The sequence below is a fragment of the Heloderma suspectum genome, chromosome 5 (genome assembly GCF_057233095.1).
Source record: "Heloderma suspectum isolate Gila_16-S chromosome 5, 16-S_ref, whole genome shotgun sequence".
NCBI lineage: Eukaryota > Metazoa > Chordata > Lepidosauria > Squamata > Helodermatidae > Heloderma > Heloderma suspectum.
The window spans coordinates 174,069,828-174,096,563 of NC_139462.1; the positions used below are offsets into that span (position 1 = coordinate 174,069,828).

Sequence of the window (26,736 nt, forward strand, 5' to 3'; positions counted from 1 at the left end):
GTACATTGGATTTCAACCATCATAACTCGCTATCCCCTGCACCTATTCTTCTGAAACTTCGCAGGTTTCTTGCCTGGAAACATCTCTATGTTGTTTGCCATTTTTATACAAATTGCTTAAAAACCACAGGGGGACTGAAGGGGAAACAAATCATCCCCCACAAAACCCCCCAAGGACTCCCCTTCCACATAAACCTCTGCACCTAAATTTCTGAAACTTTCCAGTCTCTTACTTAGGAACACCTCTAGTCAATCAGTCATTTTCAGAACAATGGTCCACAAGGAACACAGGGGGACAAGTGCATCTTTTTTTGGATGCCCGCAAAATGTCAAGGCTACTCTTGCAACCCCCCACCACTGTAACTATCATTTTGAAACTTGGCAGGCTTGATTCCTTAAGCCTGGGCAAATAGCCCTGCAATTTTTACCCAACAATTTTTTGCCACAAAAGTTAAAAAAGTTACCAGCAGTTCCCTTTTACAAAAATCAAACTGTAAGGGTGTGTAGCATAAAAAACCTTGTACCTATTTTTCTGACAGTTGGCAGGCATAATCTCCTCCAAATATCATCCATTTCTGTCAAGGAGAAAAGTTATAGCTGATTTTTGATTTCCCATCACAGTCAATGGAGGCATAAAGCCTTGGATTTGGTATCCCAGTTGAAGTGAGCAGCCTCCGAATTGGTCCAAGCTGAATCTCGCTACTTTTTGAAGTGCCAAATTGGAGTCAGAGTCAAATCTTGGGGTCAGTGCAATACAGAGTGTAATACACACCTCTTTGGTTTGTATTTTGCCAACCAAGACATTGCGCTTGGAAGAGCTCGTCTCCCCACGTTTTTCTTGGACTTACTGGTCTGCATCTGACTCAGCACTGTTAGCAGTGAAAGTGCCAAGAGAAGGATTTGACAGGCCAAATATGTCCTGAACAGGTTGATAATTCGTTGGATAATTAATGGGCTAATAAACTGAAGCTCCATCCAGGCAAGATGAAATTGCTGTTGGTGGCCGGTTCAACTGCTCTGGATGGGTGACATTTCCACTTAAGGATGAAGCTTGGGGCTTAGGTGTGCTGTTAGATCCAGCTTTTACTTTGGATTCTTTGTGGCAGAAAACATTCTTCCAGGTTATACTGGTATGCAGCTGGGGCACCTCCTGGATAGAGATTGCCCTGTCAATTTATCCATGCTATGGCAACAATCCACATGGATTTTTCTAAGCAAAGAAACAAACATTAGGGTAAACCTCTCCCCCAGACGTTGTGTGAGGAATAAGAACCATGTACGATGGAGTGTCAGCAAGAATTTTAGTTTTCATAACAGCTGAATGGTTAGGGAACTAATTGAATTCTCTTTTGCTCATCCTCCCTGTGAGTCGCCCAGCATCTGGCTTCAGTGCATCCACACATTAACCCCTTTCCTAAACCTCTGTAGTTTGTTCCAGTCCACCCTCATCCCATAAAATCCAGAACTCTAAATGCAAAATAAACTAAAGGCATAATTTTCATAAATTATCCCCACTGAAGGTGTCCTTCAAAACATGGGTTGCACATCTGCTTGCCTTTTGTCAAGCAGTAAATATGGGAATATGAATGACAAAGGAAAATAGGATCTACCGGTTATTGATCTGCATAATTAAAATGTCAGCAAGTGCAAAAGGAGACTTTATTTAGGGCTGTTTGCCTAAAGAGCTTATTCCCAGACAGGTTTTAGTCCAATGGCTTTTTAATCAGCATGTCAGTTCCAACCAACAGGACATATTTACAGTACAAACTTACACTATTTGTATACAAGCTTTGGTGGCTTTCCCAAAGACTCCTAAGGCTATTGAGAATTTTATTAGAGATCTCTAGCCCCCTTTATAATACTACCACTGCCAGGGTTCCTTGAATAGAAAGGAACTATTCCTGTGGTGAAATCTGTGGTACAGTTGTACAATTATAGTGATCTGAATTCCTACTGCCAGAGTAGGGACCCTGTCCTTTAATCGTTTTTCCATAAAATGAAGACAGGAAGGATAGTCTAGGTGATACAGCCAGATTTAATATATGAGAATGTATGTCTGTTTTGAGGGGCCGCGGTGGCTTAGTGGTTAAGACGCTGAACTGCAGACTGAAAGGTCGGCAGGTCAGCAGTTCGAGACCCGAGTGCTGCGTGACGGACAGAGCTCCTGTCTTCAGTCCCAGCTCCTGCCAACCTAGCAGTTCAAAAGCAAGAAATTGCAAGTAGATAAATAGGTACCGCCTCGGCGGGAAAGGTAACAGCGTTCCGTGCACCTCGGTGTTCAGTCATGCCGGCCACATGACCACGGAAGTGTCTTCGGACAGCGCTGGCTCTTCGGCTTAGAAACGGGGATGAGCACCGCACCCTAGAGTCGGACACGACTGGATGGGGACACCTTTACCTTTTTATGTGTGTTTTGAGAATGTATGTGTGCACAAGGCTTGTGCCAGGCTGTGATTCAAGGCCCTTGCTGAGGAACATCAATAACATTTAGCACTTTCTAATGGGGAAGAAGTCAGAGACCTTCATATTATCATTGCTTTCAAATCTTCACTGGTTTAATTTTTCACTGATTTAATTTTATGTGATAAAATATATAATATCAACAAGTTGAATAAATGCAATCATTTGTACTCCAGAGGTATGTGAGAAATCCTATGGATATATAGCATTATGTGATATGGCACTGCAAAAGAAAAAATATTTTTCCCCTTTTAGAAAGCTTTCACATCACAATAAAGGATTTTCTTTCTTGCCTCAGCTAGTACACAAAAAGGCACTGCAACTGTCAACAATCATTGTCTGTCTAAGCCCCCCTTCATAAATTTATACTCATGCATTATTTTATTTCCTCTAGCTACTTTCTGTAGAAGAAAGTTATCTCCCCACCCCACCCCCAGCGCACACACACAGAGTAAGACCTTCTGGTTCAAAATACACTTGAACGTCCTTAGGGCTAAGAATACCATAAGAGTAAAATGAGACAGACTGTGGGTTTAGTATTAATTTATACAATGTCATAATATTATTGCACCAGAATTCAACTAGCATAGAATCCAAAACTAGGGATGTAATGAAGGAAGACCCATTTCCTTAAGTGTGTGTCTGCTAGAGCTCATGTACTGGCTGACTACAGTCCCCTGTTGCTGCTTCACTTCCCTCCCTCTCAGTATGACCCAATGGGGAGGGGCTTCAGTACAGTAACAGTGCAGATGCTTAGTAAGCAAAAGGTCCCAAATTCAGTCAGCATCTCCAAGTAGGGCTGGGAAAACACCCTGTCTGAAACTCCAGAAAGCCACACTGCCAGTCAAGGTAGACAATATTGATCCAGATAGACCAATGGTCTGACTTGGCATAAGGCATGGTCCTATGTTCCTCGTAGGTGTCACAGTGGGCACTGAACCCAGAGGGAGAGCAGGGAGCAGAGTTGGGTGCTACTCCCTGTCACCACCACCCTCTTGCCTTTTCCTCTGAGCCTAATACCCATCATAGGTTGGTGCTGGGTAATGATAGCAACCATGAAAAGGAGAAGCAGTAACAGATGCCATCACCTGCTCACTCACTCAGCTGCTCTCTCTGTGTTAGTTTGTGGTGAACACCTGGTACAAAGTGAGAAACACCAGCCCCTCGAAGTTGTCTGAAATGCACAGAAAAATCAGACGCAGTGAGGTGTGTGTGTGTGATAGAGAGAGAGAGAGAGAGAGAGAGAGAGATCTTTCTTCATGATGGCTATCCAGGAGAAAATGAGTGCCCTCAGTTGTTGCATGGTACAGATAGGCACAGCATAGGAGGTGGTGAGCTACGTGTCATCACCACCACCATGTCTGGTAACATTCTGGGATTGTAACAAGAATGAAGCTTTACGCAGAAAAAGCTCTAAGCTGGATACAATAAGCATCTTTACCATATTAAGGCTACAATGGGATTTCACAGTATGATGAGGCACTCAATACTACAGAGAGTATTATTCGGCAGATGAAACTTCACCATCATATCATGCAGCCAGAAGTTGTTCAACAAAAGCCATTTTAATAACTCTCTCAACCACTAGGTTGTTTTTAGTGCTTGAAGGAGCAATCCTGTGGCCACTAGACACTGTCTAGATAGCCATAGGATTTCTCAGTTTCTAGGAACTGAGGTCAGAGCCAGGCCTCTGAACGTGGTTCCCAGAAACCATGCTCCCTTCCCCTTCTCCCTCATAGCCTGTATGGTTCTCTCCATGCTGGCTATGTCTTCGTGCTCAGAAATGAAGCACAGAGACAGGGAAAATGGCACGGTCCAGGGGTGGGGAGGAGACCGCGGAAGCCACTTTACGCAGCTTCCTATGTGCCATGCAGCCTCCTCTCCCCCTCCCTGAAGGCATGGCTAGACAGCTGAAATAAGCCATCTCGCCAAAAATGCAGAGCAACTGGAGCATGGAGGCGAGGATCCTTGGCAGCCTCCAACTTCGGAGGCTGCCGAATATCTCAATAGGATTACGCCCTTAATAACACATGCAACAACAAAAGCCCTATTCACATTAGCCCTCCACCTCAAGATCTAATATGTGGAAAGGGAGCAGGACTGTGCCTCCTACTCATAATGTCACCACCCCCTCCACCTTCACGCCTGCTCAGCTCCTCTGATCTCTGTGCATTTGGTGAAAGCTTGAAGGAGGCTCTGGCTTTACTTGCATAGGCTCTTCCATGTGAGTGAATAGGGCTTCAGTTGTCTTAATTCACTTCTGTGCCTTTAGAAGGGTTCATACAGAAATCTGTTGGTGGTAAAGATATAGATATACTGTGCTGCTTAGGGTTCTTAGCTGGCTCATCTGTTTCTCACCAGTAGACATCAAACTAAGTCCTTCCCAATGCAATGAACACACACAGGAAAATTATGTGAGGTACTCCTACAAAACAAAACCATGCTATGGGGGAGGGGGGTATCTGAATCAACCACTTTCAAAAGTGAAATTTAAGAACCAGCATGGCCCTGGTTCCAATGAAAAAAAAATTGGGATGTATGTCCTATACTATCCTTGCTCCATGGACTATCACTATGTGTGTACTGTAAACCATGTTAGAGAAACACGTCATCCTATTCTAAGAGAAGCTAAATTCTCCACGTTGAATATACAAATATAACCATATCCTTAATGAAGATTGACTGTGAGCACACTCTTCAGTTTACCATCTGTGTATGAAGTCAAAACTGCAAAAGCAGAAAGAGGCTTTTAGTAAAACAAGGTCAGCCATGCTGGTCTAGGGATGTCAGAGAAATCCAACATAGAACCAAATTAGTTCAGATTTTGATGAATCCAACCAGCTTTTTCCCTGTCAGGCAGATTTCGCCATCTTGTGGACCGTTTTCCCAATTCTGCACAAGTTTCATCTCAAAAATATGCACCCCCCCCATACCCCAAAACTGTATTTCCCCATAGGCTAAAGCATGAAAATGCACATTTTGGTAGGGATGTACGAAAGTAACTTACCCTTCGTGGATTATGTTGATGGTGGGGGGGAGGCACTCCGTCCCTCCCCCCGGAATCCTGGACGGGGGGGGAGGCGCTCCGTTCCTCCCCCCCTGGAATCCTGGCTGGCTGGCTGTGCTCCGCAGGGATTCTGCGGAGCCGCCAGCCGGCTCCGCCAGCAGCCGGACATCCGGCCACTGGCTAGCAGGGACGCAAATGGCGGCGGCCGTAGACGCCGCCGTTTGCGTCCCTGCAGTCAGCCATGATAGGCTACGTAAATATTTACGTAGCCTATCACGTCTGACTAAAAAACAACAACAACGTGTGTACGCAAATGTACATACACATGTACGTCTGCTATGCTATTTGCGTTCCCCTTATTTTCGCCGTCTTAGTCTACGTAAATCTTGACATAGACTAAGACGTGCCAAACTAAGGAACGCAAATGGAGGCGGCCATGGCCGCCGCCATTTGCATACACGCGGTTTTTTTTTAAAGAAGTCAGACGTGATAGGCTACGTAAATCTTTACATAGCCTATCACTTTTTTTGTTTTTGTTTTTAACTGGAAATGGCGGTGGCGGCAGCTGGTCGGAAGACTGGCCGCCGCCGCCGAACCACCGCCGGAGCCGCCACCGCCAGGAAGATCCGCCCCAGGTAAGTCTCATCCCGGGGGTGGCGGGGGGTGGCAGACCATTCCGCCACCGATTTTGGGGGGCCAAATGCGCTGGCATCCGGCCTCCCCAAGATCCATGGTGGAATTCTCTGACATCCCTACATTTTGGGGGATTTTGTGCATTTGGGGGGATTTGCATGTATGAATCTTTGCATATACAAATTTGTGTATGTACAAATTTGCACAAATTCGGGAACTAAAAAATCTGATTCCTTTAATGGGCAGACTCCAGAACAACAGGCACTTGACAATCTGTGAAACACAGACAGAATGGATTTTATACAGTCCATACATCCTTATGCTGGTCCATAAGAAGAATTTCAAAATCCACAGTCAGGCAATACTTTTATTAGGACCAACAAAGTATGCACAAAATTGTAGGCAAGCTTTCAGGATCTCCAGCAATATGGAATGTCCTTTCTTCCTGGGATCTTTGTCGTCAATCCCCATGAACCCCAGCAGGTAATGATGCCTGTGTCAAGGGACCTAGCCCTTCTCTGCTGCCCTTCCCCTTTCCTAAGGTAAGGAATTTTTGACATGAAGGAGGGAGATTGGTAGCAAGGAAGAAGAACAGTGTCTATGTTGAGATTTTTGAGTATACACATTGACCACTTGAAAAGCCTCATGCGGCTTTTTGAGTTATCAATATGAATGCTAAAAATTCCAACTTATCAGGTGGGACAAACAACATCCCTACTCATTTCTGTTTATGCTTTCTTCTAAAACATTCCCAATCTCATTCAGTCTGTCTGGCTGTCTGCCTGGTGCATGCTGGAAGTTGTAGGACGCAGAAAAAAGGGTTAGATGTAGGACTTAGAAAATAGGATTGCACTCTTAATCACTTAAATGTAAAAGTTGTTGTTGTTGTTGTTCAGTCGTGTCTGACTCTTCATGACCCCATGGACCATAGCACGCCAGGCCTTCCTGTCCTCCACTCTCTCCTGGAGTGTGCTCAAGTCCATATCCATTGCATCAGTGATGCTATCTAGCCATCTCATCCTCTGCTGTCCCCTTCTCCTTTTGCCTTCAGTCTTTCCCAGAATCAGGGTCTTTTCCAGAGAGTTTTCTCTTCGCATTAGGTGGCCAAAATATTTGAGCTTCAGCTTCAGTATCTGTCCTTCCAATGAGCACTCAGGGTTGATTTCCTTTAGGACGGACTGATTTGACCTTCTTGCAGTCCAGGGGACTCGTAAGAGTCTTCTCCAGCACCACAGTTTGAAAGCATCAATTCTTCGGCACTCAGCCTTCCTTATAGTCCAGCTCTCATAGTCATACATTACTACTGGGTTAGAATCCTTACTGAACTCTAAAATCCAGCGTTTACAGAAGGGCAGAAAAAATAACATCAAAGCCCAAAGTCATATTTAATAAATACCCCCCAAAACTAAACCCTTCCCAATATAGCAATTTATCTAGTGTAAAAAAAAGTCAACACATATAAATTACTCTATTCCCAGATATTAATTCTTTAATAGGATTCAAATCCTTCTTTCCCTATCGTCCTCCTTTCAACATTATCCTTCAAGTACATCCCATTTTTATCCAAGGCTCCTTCCCACTCCTATGTCATTAGATTTCCATGCCTGTACTCCACTCCACATGCTGGGTTGGATCCAGACTTAGTCATACTTAGAGCAGACCCAGTGAAATAAATGGGACTTAAGTTAGTCATGACCTATGTGGAAAAAACACCCACAAGTGAGGTTTCTTGCTGGAATATGAACAGAGTGTTTTTGAATCAACAGGTCAGGTATACTTGAAGAGCTGCTGCATGGAAACACTAAATAGAGAGAGCAGAGCAAAAACTTCTCAAAAAACGAACGATTTTCTGAGAAATTCTCTGAAAATTTTCTTTTTCAGGATCTACACCAAACTGCTGGATAATTTCAAGCCCACTCTGGCAAAGATTCAGCAAAATACCACCCCCCAATTGTCCACACACAAATAAGAAACCCTATGAATGCTTACAGAGTTCCATGGAATAAAGGCAGGCTATAAGTGGAAATAAAGGAATACAATACAAATGGGAGGTCAAGAAGCACAGATCTCAGGATGTGGACAATGTCTAAAGCTAAAACCCAAAGAGTTACTTAAGGCACTCCCACAGGATTGAGCATGCCAAGAGAAATTTTGACTTTTTCTTCTTTGAACTTAAGACCTCTATTCCATATCAGAAATTGTTCCCCCCACCCAGTTTCAAAAATTATTTGCTATACAGCACTGTCTGAAAAACACCAGCCCTAAACCCTCTTGAGGCAGTGAAACTAGTTGCACAGTTCTCTGGATCCTAGCTTAAATTTGTATCTTTTTGATATTCTGAACTTGAAGGTATGTCAGCTCAAGCTCCTCTCCATCGAGTTGAAACATGAGGTGCTTCCAGATAGACAGCTTCGAGCACTAACAGTCAGAAGACATTGTGCAACTATTCTGTCTTTTCTTCTTTAATGGATCTTTTCCAGTAAGAAAAAAGATGGAAGAAATGATGGGAAAGCATGGGAGGGCTACAAAGTGAAGTCGATGACATCTGGCAGACGTAAAATTCCATGAATGAGAGTGTGATTGTTTGATAAAAGCCTCATCTGGATGCACAGATGGTCAGCCCCACAAAGAAAAATTCATGGCAGTAATATCCTATCCTGACACTAATGCAGCCTTCTTTCCTTTCCATGGCAGCCCCTCCAAAATGCTATGCAGGGTCAGGAGGCCCTGCTGAATGGGGTGAGCTGTGGTGTGTGTTGGGGAGGCAGATCCCCATCAGGCAGAGGACCTTTCACGAGTAGAGCCCTTCCTCTCAAAGGCAGATCCTGGATCAAATCCCATGTAAGGCAACTGGCAAAGATATAATCAAGATTTCAGACTGAATTCAAACGTCTGAGTTTTGGTCTTGCCCAATTAAAAAGCAGTAAGTGTTGTATTTAATTATGTGTCTGAAATCTAATAGAAGCAAACTATACAACAAAATACAGCCACTGTGTTTTAAACTTACTGTATTTCCTGAAAGTGATTGCCTAGCACAGTAGGGTGATTATTATTCAATGTTTTAAATGCTCTGTATTATGAATTCAGATATGTGCCTGAAATCGCTATTTCCAGCAAGGCAAGTCTGCACTGAAAGTATGTCAGGGCTGTCAATTAGAGAAGTCAAGCCTGCTACAGATTCTAGGTTTAAATGTACAGAACAGTCCCACCTTATTTCATTTTTTTTTTACTGTTATGTCCCAAGGCAATTTGCTTCTTCTAAAATAGCCCATAAAATACATTACAATGCAGTGTATGGTACTACTTATAAAAACTTATAACACAGCCCCAAGTTTCATTACAAGAGGCAAAAAAGTTAATAAAAAAGAAAAGTTATTTCTTCCCCTTTCATTTGTTTCTTTGCCAGGTAAGGACAGTAGTGGAAAGCTACCATGTTACCTTGATTTTAATACTACTTCTGTCACCAGCAAGCCATTTGTAAGAAATGTGTACTAAAAACTTAAAAGTTTGTTTGTATATTCAAGAAGCTCCTGACTCGGAAGACTTACCAGAGCTTAGCCTTGAGAAGAGAAGACTGAGGGGAGATAGGATAGTGCTCTTCAAGTACTGGAAAGGTTGTCACAGAGAGGAAGGCCAGGATCTCTTCTCGATCATCCCAGAGAGCAGGACACAGAATAATGGGCTCTAGTTACAGGAAGCCAGGTTCCAGCTGAACATCAGGAAAAACTTCCTGACTGTTAGAGCATTACGACAATGGAACCAATGACCTAGGGGGGTACGTAGGCTCTCCCATACCGGAGGCATTCAAGATGAGGCTGGACAGCCATCTGTCAGGAATGCTTTGACTTTGGATTCCTGCACTGAGCAGGGGGTTGGACTCGATGGCCTTGTAGGCCCCTTCCAACCCTACTATTCTATGAGTCTACCATTAAACAACTTGAATCAGTCAGTTTGAGAAGCCAATTCCCAAGCTAGTGCTATTTATTTTTTCTGTTCTCTATTTCTTTGTTTAACTAATTAACTAATTGTACTTGGGTTGTTTTTATTTTGCCTTATCATCAGCAAACCTGTAGCTGAAAGGAAGAACAGGATATCTCTGTTCAGAGAAAGTTTTGTTCAGTTTTTCCATGTTGAACTATTATTTGTTTAGCTTGTGCACAGATGTTCTCCTTCCACCCAAATAAAAAAAAAGAAACCACTGAAGGCCCTCTAGGTGATCCCACCCTGATTCAGACCTAGTCTGAACCCCATTGCTTAGCCTTCACCCCAGCCCCAATAGTTTGACAGGGGAAAAACAAATCTCAACTCTGTTTTGTAAACACATATTTCCTGTTCCCTTTTTCCCTGTCAAACTATTGGGGCTAGGATGAATGGGGTTCAGACTAGGCCCTTTTGTTTTCCCTTCCATATTTCAAAAACCCTGAAAAGAGATTCACTCAAAACATACCAGTTTTGCATCCTGTCACAAATTCTGTAAGGCAGGGGACTTGCCCACCCCACCCTCACTGGAATGAAGACACAAGGCAAGACTGTTAAGGGGCCACCACTGTATTCATAAGAACAAGGATCTGCAACAAGAACTACAGAATGGATATCTGCAGGCCTCATTTTAACCTGGTGCTTCAGGTTACATCCCCTGATCCTCCCTGGGTGATACTATCCTGGCTCAAAGCCCTGCTGATTTGATCACTGATGGCACAGCTAAGGGCCCTGAACTGCTCCATCTAGGCCATTGCTTGGCGTTCAATGGGCTAGAGGCCTACCAGGTTTTTTAAAGTTGGTCGATTGCACTCCACAGAACCAAACAGACTCTGCTTCATAAACAAACCTGCAAGTTTTATTTAAACAAAGGCCTGTCTAAGAACTCTCTCGGCTGTGGCCTCTCTCTTCAGGCCAGAAACAGTGGGTGTTGCCCTCAACTACTTCCTGGCTCCTCCCAGGAAGCACACCCCATCCAGGCTAAATCCAGCAGTTCTTTCATATCATTACATCTCTTCTTTTGAGAAAGAAAACAAACAAACAAAAACAAACTGGAACTTTTCACATAGTCTTTCAAGTGTCCAGCCCACTTCAAGTGTGTCTGGGTTCAGTGATGACATCCTTCAGCTGCTATCCTTTATTCTGCTTCCCGCTAGACTCACAGGATCCTCTGCTGTTTACATGCTTGTCCCTCATTTGAATTTATGACATCACTCAATTGTCAGTATGTTCTGAAATTATACCTTTCTTTATAGCCTGGACCAACTTAAGGCCTAACAGTGGTACTGCTCTCTGGTCACCTACAACTACAAACTCTATTTCTTGTGTGTCTTTGGGTTAGAAATTTTGAGTTTGCATTTTGATATAGTGTGGTTATACATTCTTAAAAGCTGATTAGTCTCTTCCAATGGAATATTGGGCTTCACTGGGTAGATGTGGATAATGTTGCAACTGGCACCACAGTCTAACTGAAATAGCAGTGCTTTATCCCCCAGGTACATGGTTGCATACAGTTGTTTATGTTGTCCTGTTGGCTTTTCCTGCAGCATATTTACTAGGGCTGTGCACTGCTTCGTTCCGAAGCCTGAATAATAAGGCAAAGTGGGCTGATTCAGAGGTGCCTCAGCGTGATACGAGGTGGATCAGAACAGCACCAAGGTGCTCCGAAGCAAAGCAGCTCACATAAGAGGTGCCTCAGAGATACGTACCTCTTTTTATGCCTTCTGAGCAGCCCAGACAGGTTGGCGCCAAATGTATCAATTTGGCAGAGATCCAGTCACTAGGAGGGACAGAAGAGGAGGAGGAAGGGGGAAAGGGGAGAGGAGGCAGAAGAGGGAGTGAGCTTTGGTGAATGGCAACTCTAGTTGCCAAATTAGGGCTGACCCTAACCCAGCAGTCTCCAATCAGTGACAGAGGGGACAGGGGAGGGAATAATGGAGTGGAGAGATCAACCTGCTTGCTTACGTTTCATTGCATGAGAGGGTGGTGTGCTGGGGCCAAGCTACATCTCCAGAAATAACAATAGGAAAACATCACCATAACTCTAAATCCTTTTATGCATTTTGACATCCTGGGGCACACAGAGTCTTTTCTAATGTTATTTTCAGTGTTTTATCCCGGTATTGCAAAGCACATCTACCGAGTACTTTGGGACGCTGGAGAAATCCGAAACGGATTTTAATGAGTCTAGATCGGTCCATGATTTGCTCGGCTTTTTAAATTTTATTTACCAAAGCAGCGACTTATAAATTAATGTGGGTGCATGCGTGTAGTATTGTGCTTACCGGTAACATAGCGAGCTGTTCTTTTTTTCAGTTTAAATCCTACTTTTCTGTAATGTCTTCTGTGTTAGTGAACTTCCTGGAATTCCATAAAAGGACTCCAGTTCCTCTCATGGGTATTGCAGAGAGTTTCCTGGGAGATTGCCTGCACAGAGGGAAAGTGCCCATTGATCGCATTCTTGCCTTCAATCTTATACACACTTATCTGAGAGTAACTGCCACTGAAATCAGAAGGAGTTACTGTTGAGCAGACATTCACCGACTTGAGCTGTAAATTACTTAACCATACCCAGTGCTTCTCTGAGATCATCGAAATGAACACAGCAATGGTTGCTTCTGAGAAAACAATTGGCTTTAAGGCTATATCTTTTTTTCTTTTTGTAAGGGCACAGGGAGGTCTTGCCCTTCGCAACAAACCTTGTGCTTTACTGCTCCAGTCCTCAAAGTGTTTAGAATCCAGTGTCAGTTCTAACTGCAACAAGATGCCAATCAACATTAAAAGAGGGAGTTTGGCTGAACTGACTTGTAGATCGTACTGAAACGTGTGGCTTCATAAATACACCTGCCCCTTTACTTTCCTGGGAGTAAGTGCCATTGAGTTCAGTGGGGCTTGCTTCAGAGTAGGCTTGCATAGGCGTGTACTGTAAGTCTGCTTGGATTAGCAGTCTTAAAATCCTGCATCCCCTTCAGTGCATTTACTTGGAATCTCCCCCTCCTGCTGACTTCAGTAGAGTTTTTATCTATGAGGAGGATTGTTATCCTTAACCCCTGCCTGCTTCTTTCTCTTTCGCTCACCAGTTTGATGGATGGGGGGGGGCATTTTAAAGTGCCTTTCCCCCCTCGCTGAATACATTCAACATGCAAAGTTTGGCATGGTCATTTAATTTTTTTTTTTTTTTTTTTAAGGAGCTGGTTTAAATAAGGCACTCATGCTTGGGTCAGAAAGGCAGTCTCCATTGCCTTTAAATCAGAAAGAAACCTTAAAGGCAATTTGCTTTCAATGATATTTCCCTCCCTCCTTGAAATGATGCCGGCGCAGGCAAGCCCGACGCCAGGGATTTGCCGATGGAAGGGTGGACATGAAAACCCGGACCGGATTAAATACAATCCTAATATCCCTATGGAGGACAGACGGAAGGGATTTAACAAAATCCTTAGTTGAGTAGTCAACAGCAGTCACTCACGCCGACCCCACTGCTATTGGCTGTCCCACGTGTTGGCTGAGAAAAAAAAAAAACCCTTAACACAGAGAACGAGAATGCAAAGGTAAAACACATTAGAGAATATATTATGTTCACACCGTGGTGAAATAGAAGATATACCACTAGATCAGTAATGTTAGAAAATGTGAGCTGTGACCCAACTATAATGGTATACAACCACATGTGCCCCAACTATGGCTATTTTAAAATGACATAATAACTCTTTGCTTTGAGAGTTTTTCCTGAAAAAATCAAATTTCGCCTGTGCCTAGCACAAAAACCACTGGGCCAAACTGTTTGAAATTTGGCAGGTGGACTCCCCCCGCCCTTTGGGGGGCTAACAGTCCCCCAAATTTCATGTATTTTATTATTATTTATTGTTTATTACATTTCTATACTGCCCAAAAGCTGGAGCTCTCTGGGCGGTTTACAAAGATGAAAAACATTAAAAATACAATATACATTTATCATGAAAACTGGAAAGGTTATGGCCATTTGTGTTTTCCCATGCAAATCAATGGGAAAACCTCAAAAGTGAGTGATTTGGATGTCCGAAACTCGCTTTGATGGGGATGGGGTCTGAATCAGTCTGAAGCGAAGCAGGGCCACTTTGCAAGGTCCAAATCGGCACCCAAAGTAAGGTGGGGGTCCGTGCACTTCCCTAATATTTACTACTTGATCTGTTACCCGCTGAATGTCTTCATATTCACTATCAGTCTCCATATTTATAGTGTGCACTCTAGCTTTTATGTTTTGATAGACACTTGGATGCATAGCGGTTACGTTTCTCATAATTGTGGCATTTCTTACCATAAGCTGGGCAATTATCTTTTTGTCTTGTGTCCCCCCACCCATGTTACTTGCATCACTCTATGCTGTTCACTGTTGTCCTTACATCTGGTTTCTCCTTCTTTTTCTTCTATACTATATGGACAGGTTCCACTAATCTAATCTTATCTTTGGGCAACTCAGCTGCCCTGGAAATCTTTTCCTTAGAGAAAGCTTTTCTTCCCTCAGCAATCTCTCTTGTACTTGTGTGTCCTATCCAGTTCCTTATTAAGGACTCTTCGATATCTCCAAAATTGCAGCTGGCTGCTAACATCTTTGAACTGGTGCAATATTCCTCAGTGCCTTCCCCTATTGCTTGGTTATGCCTCAGAAAGTTGTATCTTTCCACTGTTTCATTCTTTCTGGGGTTGCAGTGGGCATCAAAACAACCTATTATTGTAACCAAAGTATGGTGTGCTTGTAGAATGTTTACACACAGTGTCTCACTTATTTTTCTTCCCCTTTCTCCAGTCAAATATAGAAGCAGTTTCATTTTCACAGATGCCTCTTTATCTGCCATTGCAATGTCCACATTAAGGGATTAAACTCCTCTTTCCATTTTTTCCATGCCTGGTCTAAGTTCTGAACTTGCAAGTTTAATGTGCTTGGTGGCTTCAGGCCCTACATTTTCAACCTCTCTTTCTCTCTCTACTCACAGTTTGCTATGTTTCTTCTGTCTAGGATTCAGTCACCACTACCACTGTATTTCAAAGTTGGTGGATTGCACCCCACAGAACCAAACAGACTCTGCTTTCTAAAAAAAATCTCCAAGTTTTACTTAAAGGCTCCTCTACAGAGCTCTCTCAGGCTGTGGCCTCTCTCTCCTCAGGCCAGAAGCAGTGGCTGTTGTTCTCAGCTCCTTCCTGGCTTCTTCCATGAAGCATACCCCATCCAGGCTAAATCCAACAGAAGTTCCATATTGTTACACCTGGCCCAAGGTCTCTGCCCACCACCCATCCAATCAAGGTAGCTAGCACTGGGCCAGTGCCCCTTCATCCTCATGGCACCCCAGGATGCTTAACCTATTTGGGTGCTCACACTGTCCGTCAAGCTGAGACTTAGACATCTCACCCAATTAACCTAAGCAGAACTCAGCTCAGAGACTAACAATGTGAAGTAGGTGAAAAAAGATGCATTCTCAGCAAGGAGAACAAAAGTTATATCAGCCCCCCAATGGGCAGCTGGCTATTCCCACACTAATGCCCAGGGAAGGTGGGCAGGATGCCATACTGAAGGAGAAGAGGTCAGGTGGAGGGCAGGGCAGGCTTATAAAGGCTCTAACCTCACCCACACACAATGTTATACCTCTGACACTGGGATGTTGCAGACGCTACCACCACATGCCCCATTCCTCCCGAAGGCAGAGTGAAGCAACTCCACACACAGTCAAGAGGCTTTCTTCTTAGGAACATGGAAGCCGCCTTATATTTGCTCTCCAGAGACAGCCCTTTCCCATGACTTGTTACCTGATCCTTTGGAAATATCAGGAATTGAACCTAGGACCTTCTGCATGCAAAGCATGTTATCTGCCACTGAGCTATGATCCCTCCCTTCCTTGAACCAGGACACCTGAAAAAATGCTTGAGTTAATAGGTTAGTGTTCCTGGTCCTGTTTCTTCCAGTCACCAAATGCTACCACTGCTGATCACTCTAGTTCACTGAAATTAATCAGCCCCCACTAAAATTAAGACAGAGTTGTGTCCAAGTAGTGAATGTTGACCCATCCATATTGTAATGTTTCTTCACTGACATGCAGTAATAGCTCTGAAAGTACTGGTGCAAGAGGATTACTTGTTTTCAGGCAACGTTTGTAAATTATTAATCATTACACATGAGTGTCCTTGAATCAATTTCCTGGAACATGGTTTGGAGACACAATGCCATGTCTTCCTTTAAATGCTAATACCATCGAAGGATGTGATTCTGCTGAATTTTCATGATGCTGCCACAGGATACAACATTTTGAAAGATACAGTCCATTAATGCCCTGGGCATAACACTAAACTTCCCACTTTTCATTCTATATTGTAATAGCAAGAAGGGAGATTTTTCTCCTAGTATTACAGACACTTCATTTTTCTTCTTTGGGTATGAATTGATTTAGTCAGTAGAGATTTCACTTTAAAATGTAAATGCTTAGAAAAGAGGCAAGTAAGGGGAGATATGATAGAGGTGTACAAAATTATGCATGATGTGGAGAATGTGGACAGGGAGACTTTTCTCTCCCTCACTCATAGCACTATGAGTGATCTTAGTCATCCCATGAAGCTGACTGGTGGGAGATTCAGGACTGATAAAATGAAGTACTTCTTCACACAGCGCGTAGTTGAACTATGGAATTCACTACCACAAGATATAGTGATGGCCACCAACTTGGATAGCTTTACAAGGGATGGACAAATTCCTAGAGAAGGCTATCAACTAGTTCTGATGGCTCTATGCTACCTCCAGTATGACAGCCAGTATGCCTAAGTGCACCAGTCACTTGGGAACAGGAGTGGGAGGGTGCTATTACACTTATGTCCTACTTGTGGGTTTTCCACATGCAGCTGGTTGGCCACTGTGTGAATTGAATGCTGGACTAGATGGACCCTTTGTCTGATCCATCATGGCTCTTATGTTCTTACATGTGCATAAAATTGCACAGAACTCCATCAATACAAAACTCAAGACAAACTTTTCTAGAATTCATGTTTCATTCAAATAAGAGCCAAAACGTTTTCTTCTCAGCATTGATGTTTATTCCTTTCTTTTTCTGACACTACTGCTGCTGCCTATTATTTTTCCTTCTATGACACTTGGAAGTCCAGTAAAAAAGAAAAGAAAAACCAGAGTATGCCTTATCTTTCTTCCTTTTTGTCAGTACCAACATGACATGTCTAGTTTATTTCTTAAAGGAACAGCAACATATTTCCATATTGTAATAGCCAGAGTCATTTGAGTCTAACTAGCCACCTCCATTAATGTTTTATGTGGGTTACAAGTATAGTCGTATGAAATCATCCTCAGAATTTTTCTAGTCTTTTTTGCTTTCATCAAAATTGCCCTTGCCATACTAAACAAACTTTCAAATTCACTTTTGAAAATTCAGGGACAACTATAATTTTAAAGGTAAAAGAACATTCTTGTGGTTAGATACAGTATTACCTGTAGTCTGCTAACCTGGAAAACATGCTTGTTTGTAGATTCTGTGTTCAGGTGTTTGAAGTGTAAGAAGTGTTTGAAATGCAGGCAGGAAGAAGGCTGGGATGGACCATGCAGTTCAGAGCCATCCACGACCTATTTATTTAATGGTAGCTCTGTAACACACCTAGTATATGTTGCCTTGAGCATCCAAGAGTGAGCTCAAACATTTTCATTACTCTGTGATTGCAAAATGAAATACTGATTAGCATTTATAAAATGGTCATCATAGATCAAGTACTAGCTTTCATATCACCTCACCCCACCTCTGATACACTTTTCAATAAAGGTTGTTCCCAAGTTCAACTGTGACCTCCAAATGGTATGTCATCCAGTAATGAAATACAGCGTAAATCAGTTTGTATGTATGCATTTGCCTGATGAATTCAAATTCACATTTCCATAAAGGTGTATCAGTGCCCAAGTACAAGGCAATTTTGTTGACAATCTATAATGCACCTTATACTGAATTTAGCACAACCTCACAATGCAGTGTACAACTTCAGAGTATGCGATCACATGTGTTTCTGTGGCCTTTTGAACATTCAAAGGCAAAAGCCATGTTCAAGTGGATGCTACATAAGCATTGCACTGAATAATAAAGGTTACATTCACAGTGTGTCTGGAACTAGTTGATCACTGATGAATGAAATAATACTCACCGTGCTTTTTATAAAACATTATTTCTCCTTTGAATTCTATCTTTTCTTCCAGTGACTTTTCAATTTGAAGAATCATCTGATCATTTGTTTCAGCACCATATAAAAATTTACAGCTGCAGCTCTTCTGCATGACTTCCGTTCTTGCAAATCCAGAGAGCTCGCAGAAGCCATCGGAACAGTAAACTATGGGGAATCCCTTAGCCACCTGGGCATTTGCAAGGATGAAGTTACTATCTGTAGAAAAACAGAAAAGTAAAACACTTACAAATGGGATTGCACTGTTCCCAGCACAGTTCAATATTCAGCTACGCCACCCTCCCTAAACCATAAGTAGTGGGGCAGTGGAGTGGGGGGACTGGGGTGAGTGCAGCTTTGGGACATTTTTCAGAGTTGGAAAGATGATGACATCTACCAGAGTGCCTGGGTAACTGATGGGCCCTCCTTGCCCTGGGAAGGGAATGCGGTGGAAACAGGGCTTTCAAATTTTACTATTGTTTGTGACAGATTGGCATAGAGGAATTCGGAGAATGAGGAAAATAATTAAATAGAGGCTGGCTATATCTTTTCTTTTCTTTGATGGGGTTCCTCCTTCAGGCTAGCAGTTTAAATGGTAACATTTCTTTGCAAGATTCTTTGCATTTTTAATTAAAAGCAAAAGGTTGCATTTCAACTGGCTGAAGAGCTTTTGTTAAAGTTCGCTGTGTGTTTTACAAGTTGAACGATCAGTAGTAAGCACCAATGAGGTCAATAGAGCTTACTCCCAGGAAGCTATGCACGGAATTGCACTTATGCCCAGGAAACTTAACTGTGAGATTTATGAGTGGTCTGGATGCCTGCATTTCATGATGGAGTTTTTAACCACTCATTTGAATATAAATAATAGAAAAGAAGGATATATATCCTCTGGGCGTGGCAACAGGGGTTGTCACGATGAGCTCCTGCACTTCAAAATGTATTGGCACTACACCACTGAATAGGACTACAGCCACAGGGAACTGGAGAATTGGGGGAAAATGTTACATTGTGCATGACTGACGTATTTTTTATGTGGCTTCAGTAATGTTAATAGAGTGGTGGAATCTTCTTTAATAGACTCAATATACTTTCCATCCCACTGAGCTCACTTGTTTGAGTATCTAATTATGCTGGTATTTTCCCTGTGCCCAGCTTTGCTGGTGAGCAAGACTGCAGTTTTTGCAACCAAGCCCTGGGGAGAGACAGGAGTGGGCTGGCTGCAGAAGCTGGTGTGTCACGCATGGATGTGTGTGTTACGCAGGAACAGCTCAAAGTACTGCTCGTCCCCTGACACCTGCTACGTTGCTATGTTGCCCTTTCATCTTGGTAGGCTTAAGGGAAGAAAATTCTAATTTAACTATTAATTAACTGTAAATACCACCCAATTGGCAGATGCCCTCAGGCAGCTTACAATCATACACATGATTACAACTATTTAGCGTGCACCCTGAGGCTTCTGTTAGGAGTCTTCCTCAGACCTGCGTATTTCAAGGCTACCAGTCTAGAAGGGATAGCGACAACTCCTGGTTTGTTATAGGGTTATACGAGGATTATAACTCCCACATAACCCTCCATCACTGGGTTCGCATGACAAGCCATATTCAAAATGGCTCCCTGCATGTACCATGACTTATCATGGATTAAATAACCTCTGATATTAAACCCCTGAGTCTGTTTCCCGCCTCCCAGCTGAGCAGAGCAAGTTGCTCCAGCTGGTCCAGGGACTACAGAAGCAAGCAAACTCCCAGAGAGCGAGCGAACAGGGGGAGCAAACAGGAGTTGGCCAGGGGAGGTCAAGGGGGAGGCCCCTAAAATTTCTTTTTCTTTTTTAACTAACTTTCCCCCCCTTTATTTGTCTTGTAACACACACTTCCACACCAGTGGGACTCTGCTTTTAACCTTTAGTGAGTAGAGGAGCAAGCACAGGCTAGTCTAGAACAATCACAAAGCTAGACACAAAAAGGGAAAAGAGGCTATGGAAGGACAAGACTCTCCAGTGGTGGTGACCTGCAAGGTGTGTGCAATGTTTGTTTTCTTGCCTGAGAACAACATGGCCTACACCTGCAACAAGTGCAAGTTGATCACGCTGCTGGAAGAAAAAGTAAGTGGACTGGAGCGGCGACTGTCGACCCTTCGGGGAATAAGAGAACACGAAGAGTTCTTGGACAGAATGGGGGAACTACAGCAACAAAGTGAAGAACAGAAGCTTGAAAAGCAACAGCAAGATGAGGCAGAAGTGGGAAATGCTGAGAAGAAACATGGAGTAGAGGATACTCCTTGGAAAAGGGTGACAGTTAGGAGAAGAACTAGACACCACTCTGCACCAGTGGAAGCAGTGGAGCTGTGAACCGATTCCAGGTACTTGCGGATGAGACTGGAGGACAGCCTGCAGAGGAAGAATCACAAGGGAACCTACATGAGAGTGAGCAAGAGGCTGAAGGTCAGTCAAACAGAGGTGATGAAACCCAGGCCTACAAAAAGAAGAAGAGTGGTAGTAGTGGGAGACTCCTTGCTGCATGGGATCGAGACTCAACTATGTTGCGAAGACCCGTGGACTCGCCAGGTATGTTGTCTCCCAGGAGGACGATTAGAGATGTGACTGAAAGGTTGCCTGCACTCATAAAGCCCACTGACAGGTATCCCTTTCTTCTCATCCATGTGGGAACAAATGATACTGCCAAGCGGAGCTATGAAGAATTCATGTCAGACTTTGAAGCTTTGGGAAGGAAACTCAAGAACTTTGGGGCCCAGATAGTTTTCTCATCCATCCTTCCGGTAGTTAGAAGAGGGATAGAAAGGGAACAAAAAATACTCTGGGTGAATGACTGGCTATGAAGGTGGTGCCGACGAGAGAGATTTGGATTCTGGGACCACGGGCTATACTTCCTGGAAGATGGGCTGTTGGCAAGGGATGGGTTGCACCTCACAAAGGATGGGAAGGATGTGTTTGGCCACAGCATGAAGAACTTTATCAGGAGGGCTTTAAACTGAATCCTACGGGGAAGGGAGATGTAAAGTTCGGGGTAACAATGGACATAGGTTCATGCACTGCAATGGAGAGAACAGCTCTAATAGTGCCCAATAATAGTTTTCAGACACATGTAGGAAGAAACCCAGACTATGAAGCACATGGTCTTCAACGTCTATATACTAATGCCCAGAGTATGGGAAACAAACAGAACTTGAACTCTTAATACAAGAGAGAAATTATGACTTAATAGGTGTAACTGAGACTTGGTGGGATGACTCTCATGACTGGAATACAGCAATTGAAGGATATAACTTGTTCAAAAAGAACAGGAAGAACAGAAAGGGAGGTGGGGTTGCACTGTATGTGAAAAATACATATCTCTGCACAGAAATACAGGAGGATGAGCTTGGTAGCCCCAGCGAGTACATCTGGGATAAAATAAAAGGAGAAAAGAACAGAAGGAACCTGGTGGTCGGAGTCTACTACTGGCCATCCAATCAAGGAGAAGACGAGGATGAAACTTTTCAAAAGCAACTAGCCAATGTTTCAAGGAAGCATGATGTAGTAGTAATGGGGGACTTCAGTTTTCCCGATATTTGTTGGGAGACAAATTCTGCAAAACATGGCCCCTCCAGGAAATTCCTGACTTGTGTGGATGTCCTCCTACAGAAAGTAGAGGAAGGAACTAGAGGATCAGCTATCCTTGACTTGATCCTAACCAACAGAGATGACTTAGTGGATAAAGTAGCAGTTACAGGAACTCTGGGGGAAACGACCATGTTGTACTTCAGTTCTTGGTTCTAAAGGAAGCAAAAGCCGAGTGTAGTCAAACACGTACCCTGGATTTTAGGAAAGCTGATTTTAATAAACTCAGAACAATGACCAGTAAGGTCCCATGGCAGGCGACTCTAATGAGAAAAGGAGTCCAAGATGGGTGGGAGCTTATAAAAAAGGAAATTCTCAAGGCACAATTACAAATAATTCCAACAAGAAGAAAAGGTGGAAGACAACAGAAGAAGCCAGTGTGGCTTCACAAAAAACTTAGAGATGACCCGAAAACAAAAAAGGACACATATAGGAAGTGGAAAGAAGGCCAAGTAACAAAGGACGAGTACAGGCAGGTAGCACAGAATTGCAGGGATGGCGTCAGGAAGGCTAAAGCTGAGAACAAGCTGAGGTTAGCAAGGGATGCTAAAAACAACAAAAAGGCTTTCTTCAGCTACATGCATAGTAAAAGGCAGAGGAAAGAAATGGTTCTTCAGCTATTAAATAAGGATGGCAAAATGATAACAGATGACAAAGAAAAGGCAGAGGTGCTCAATTCCTACTTTGGCTCAGTCTTCTCCCAAAAGAGGGTCTATGACCCCCCTGGCAAAGGCGAAGTACAGGCTGAAGGGGCAGGATTGCAGCTTGAGATCGATGGGCATATGGTCAAGGAACACCTAATTACTTTGAATGAGTTCAAATCTCCAGGGCCAGATGAACTGCATCCTAGAGTAATAAAGGAACTGGCAGAAGAACTCTCAGAACCACTGTCTATTCTCTTTGAGAAATTATGGAGGACGGGGGAAGTGCCAGATGACTGGAGGAGGGCTAATGTTGTCCCTATCTTCAAAAAGGGTAGAAAGGAAGAACCTGGGAACTACAGACCAGTCAGTCTGACATCAATCCCAAGGAAAATTCTGGAGCAGATGATAAAGCAATCCATCTGGAAGCACCTTGAAAACAATGCAGTGATTACTCAAAGCCAACGTGGATTTGTCAAGAAAAAATCCTGCCAGACGAATCTGATCTCATTTTTTGATCAAGTAACCTCCTTTGTGGACTGTGGGAATGCTGTAGACATCATATACCTCGACTTCAGCAAAGCTTTTGACAAAGTGCCCCATGATATCCTGATGAGCAAACTAGCTCACAGTGGGCTAGATGAAACAACGATCCGGTGGATCCACAGTTGGCTACAGAATCGGACTCAAAGAGTGCTTATCAATGGGACCTTCTCAAACTGGGGAGAGGTAACAAGTGGGGTATCGCAGGGCTCAGTCCTGGGCCCCGTGCTCTTCAACATTTCTATTAATGACTTGGAGGAGCAGGTGCAGGGAATGCTGATCAAATTTGCAGATGACACAAAATTGGGTGGGATAGTTAATACTTTGGAAGACAGAAACAAAATTCAAAGTGATCTTGATAGACTGGAGCACTGGGTATAAAACAACAGAATGAAATTTTATAGGGATAAATGCCAAGTTCAGCACCTAGGAAAAAGAAACCAAATGCACAGTTACAAGATGGGGGATACGTGGCTCAACAACACTACAAGCGAGAAGGATCTTGGAATTGTTGTCAATCACAAGCTGAATATAGCCAACAATGTGATGTGGCTGCAAAAAAGGCCAATACTATTTTGGGCTGCATTCATAGAAGCATAGCTTCCAAATCCTGGGAAGTACTAGTTCCCCTCTACTCAGCACTGGTTAGGCCTCATCTGGAGTACTGTGTCCAGTTCTGGGCACCACACTTTAAGAAGGATGCAGACAAACTGGAGAGGGTTCAGAGGAGGCAACAAAGATGATCAGGGGACTGGAAACAAAGCCCTATGAAGAGAGACTGAAAGAACTGGGCATGTTTAGCCTTGAGAAGAGAAGACTGAGGGGAGATATGACAGCACTCTTCAAGCACTTGAAAGGTTGTCACAGAGAGGAAGGCCAGGATCTCTTCTTGATCATCTCAGAGTGCAGGACACAGAATAATGGGCTCAAGTTACAGGAAGCCAGATTCCGGCTGAACATCAGGAAAAACTGCCTGACTGTTAGAGCAGTACAACAATGGAACCAATTACCTAGGGAGGTAGTGGACTCTCCCACACTGGAAGCATTCAAGACGAGGCTGGACAGCCATCTGTCAGGGATGCTCTGACTTGAATTCCTCCATTGAGCAGGGGGTTGGACTCGATGGCCTTGTAGGCCCCTTCCAACCCTACTATTCTATGATTCTATGATAAACCCCCGGTATGTTTGAACTGGGTCAGAGCTTACCTGGTTCACCCACAAAAAAGCCATAAGGCTTAGAGGGGGGTGGTCTGGTAGGCCTCCCTCAGCACATTAAAGTGATAGGTGAAAGACTAGCTACTGGCCTGGAGCCTGGGGAACTCACCAAATGGGGCTCAGTCTGATAGGACACCCAAACTGTTGAGTGTTTAACCATTGCACATCCCTTCTGATTAAATGCAGTTATTTCTCTTTTAAAGCCTAAACCTTGTCACCTGTCTTTTTATTCTGGGGTGTTATTCATAACACTTAAATATATTTTATTTGTTCACCACACATTCACCATCCAGCTAAGTTCAGGCCATCGTTTGACTCCTCAAATGACCACTTTTGTTTTCCTAAGTTGAAAATGAATATCATTATCAGTGATATGGCTTTGCGTGCTGATTCTGCTGTCAAAACAAAATCAGATTCCCCTAATAGTAGAAGAATTAAAATCATATGCTTGCCATGCAAATAGATGACAGTGCCTCTATATAAAAGCTAATGATCATGTATCTAAAAAGCATCTGCAGCCTTCAAATTAATTTATTCCTGAGTTTCTTATTGTTTAAAATACAATTACCTACTGCAGAGTCATTCATCGTCTCAGCTAATTCAATGTGAATTGCATGAAGCAGAAAGGAACACTGAATAGATAAAAGATTCTGGGCCATGCCAATTAGCTAAAAAAGGATTTTAACATCTTGTAAGGGAAACAAATAGAAAAGAATGCAGGGATGGAGGAACATTTGGAAACAATTACATTAGTGTAAATTTGGAATGTCTTAGCAAACGCTATAGAATAGAAGAATCTGACCTAAAGAGTAGTCCCAAAAAACTGTGACCACAATCCTGAGTCATCAAACCATCAAATTATATTTTAAAATGTTATTTACTTTTCATAATATGCTCGATGCAGTGGAAGATGTTTGTAATCTCCCCAAAGCTTAAAACATAGGCCCAGTTCCCATGATTGCAGCTGGGGAAATAAGGCACTGTGGCTTATTTCCCCCACTGTGCATGCTGGGGCGGGGGAGTATAATTACCCTCACCAGCACGGCTTGTCATGTCATGCACACCTGGCCAGGGTTGCTTGTTTTAATGAGCCACCCAGAACCCTACAACATCCCATAATTTCTGGGTGGTTTGTTACCAACAGCAACAAGCCATCGTGGCTGGGTTCACATGGCATGACAGGCCACACTGCTGAGGGTAATTATGCAAATACCCCCAGCACACATGCATTGGGGGGGGATAAGCCACTGTGGCTTATTTCCTCAGCCATGATCTTGCGAACCAGGTCACTGTGTGACAGGGCAATGGAGCTACTGAATCGGAGAAATACACTACTGCTGTGCCAAAAATGTCTCCTGCATTTTTTTTTTTTTTACCATTCTCATTCAATTTGGATAGGGGTGCATGGATTCCACACCATCTGTTCCAGTGGGGAATCCACGGGGGGGGGGGGGCGATCCGGTCCTCCCCCCCAGAATCCTCCAGAGTGGTTCTGCTCCACCTGGATTCCAGTAGGTATGGCGGAGAATTCTGCCACGGACTCCAGTGAGGCTGGATTCTAAAGAATCCGCCCCCCGGAGTCCGTGGCAGAATGGAACAATCACCCCGCCACCCCACGAAACCTCCCTGGGACGGAACCTACCTTTTGTCGGCCGTCCACAGGTGCAAATGGTGGCCCCGGTCTGCGGCTGCCATTTCCCTCGCTATGTTAGCCGTGATAGGCTATGTTAAGTATTTACGTAGCCTATCACGGCAAAGAGCAGGGACGCAAATAGCGTCCGCTACACCATTTGCGTCCCTGCTCTTTTCGTGATAGGCTACATAAATATATACGTAGCCTATCATGGCTAATGCAAGGATGGAAATGGTGGCCGCTAGGCCATTTGCATCCCTGCGTTGCCATGATAGGTTACGTATATATTTATGTAGCCTATTACAGCAAAGAGCAGGGATGCAAATGGCGGCTGCTATGGCAGCCGCCATTTGCAGCCACAGCCCAGCAGCGGACGGAGGTCCAGCTGCCGGCAGCCCCAGCCAGCAGCTCTGTGGGCTTGCTGTGGAGCGGAGCTGGCTGGGGAGGATTCCTGGGGGAGGGACAGATCGCCTCCCCCCCATTGCAGATCCCGGGAATGGAGCCAGGTAAGTGATCCGCCTACTCCTAGATTCTGGTGTGGGAGAAACTGGCTTGGGGGCCGCTTACCTTCCCTCCTGCCAGCCAGAGCCTTTCGCCTCCTCTCTGTCCCTGCTGATTGACATGTCTTTTTTTTAAAAAAAATGGCGATTGGGAGGATGTGCCCATAGACTTATATGCATATAGAGTCATGAATCTTGCATATAAGTCTATGTGTCCATACGCTTATACGCACGGCTCTATTTTGCATATAAGTCTATGGGCACATCCTGCTGATCGCATGTGCCCATAGACTTATACACAAAATAGAGCCGTGAATCTTGCATACGCAAGATTCATGA

General features: G+C 43.7%; 1 protein-coding gene across 2 annotated transcripts in view; it reads right to left on the reverse strand.

Annotated features, from left to right (window-relative positions):
- Positions 1-26,736, reverse strand: part of KCNH8 (potassium voltage-gated channel subfamily H member 8) — a 297,245-nt gene that overhangs the window by 160,900 nt on the left and 109,609 nt on the right. For both annotated transcript variants that reach the window (XM_084860434.1, XM_084860433.1), the window contains exon 2: positions 18,235-18,468. In XM_084860434.1, coding sequence (XP_084716560.1) covers positions 18,235-18,468 — 234 coding nt within the window. The remainder of the gene's footprint in view (positions 1-18,234; positions 18,469-26,736) is intronic.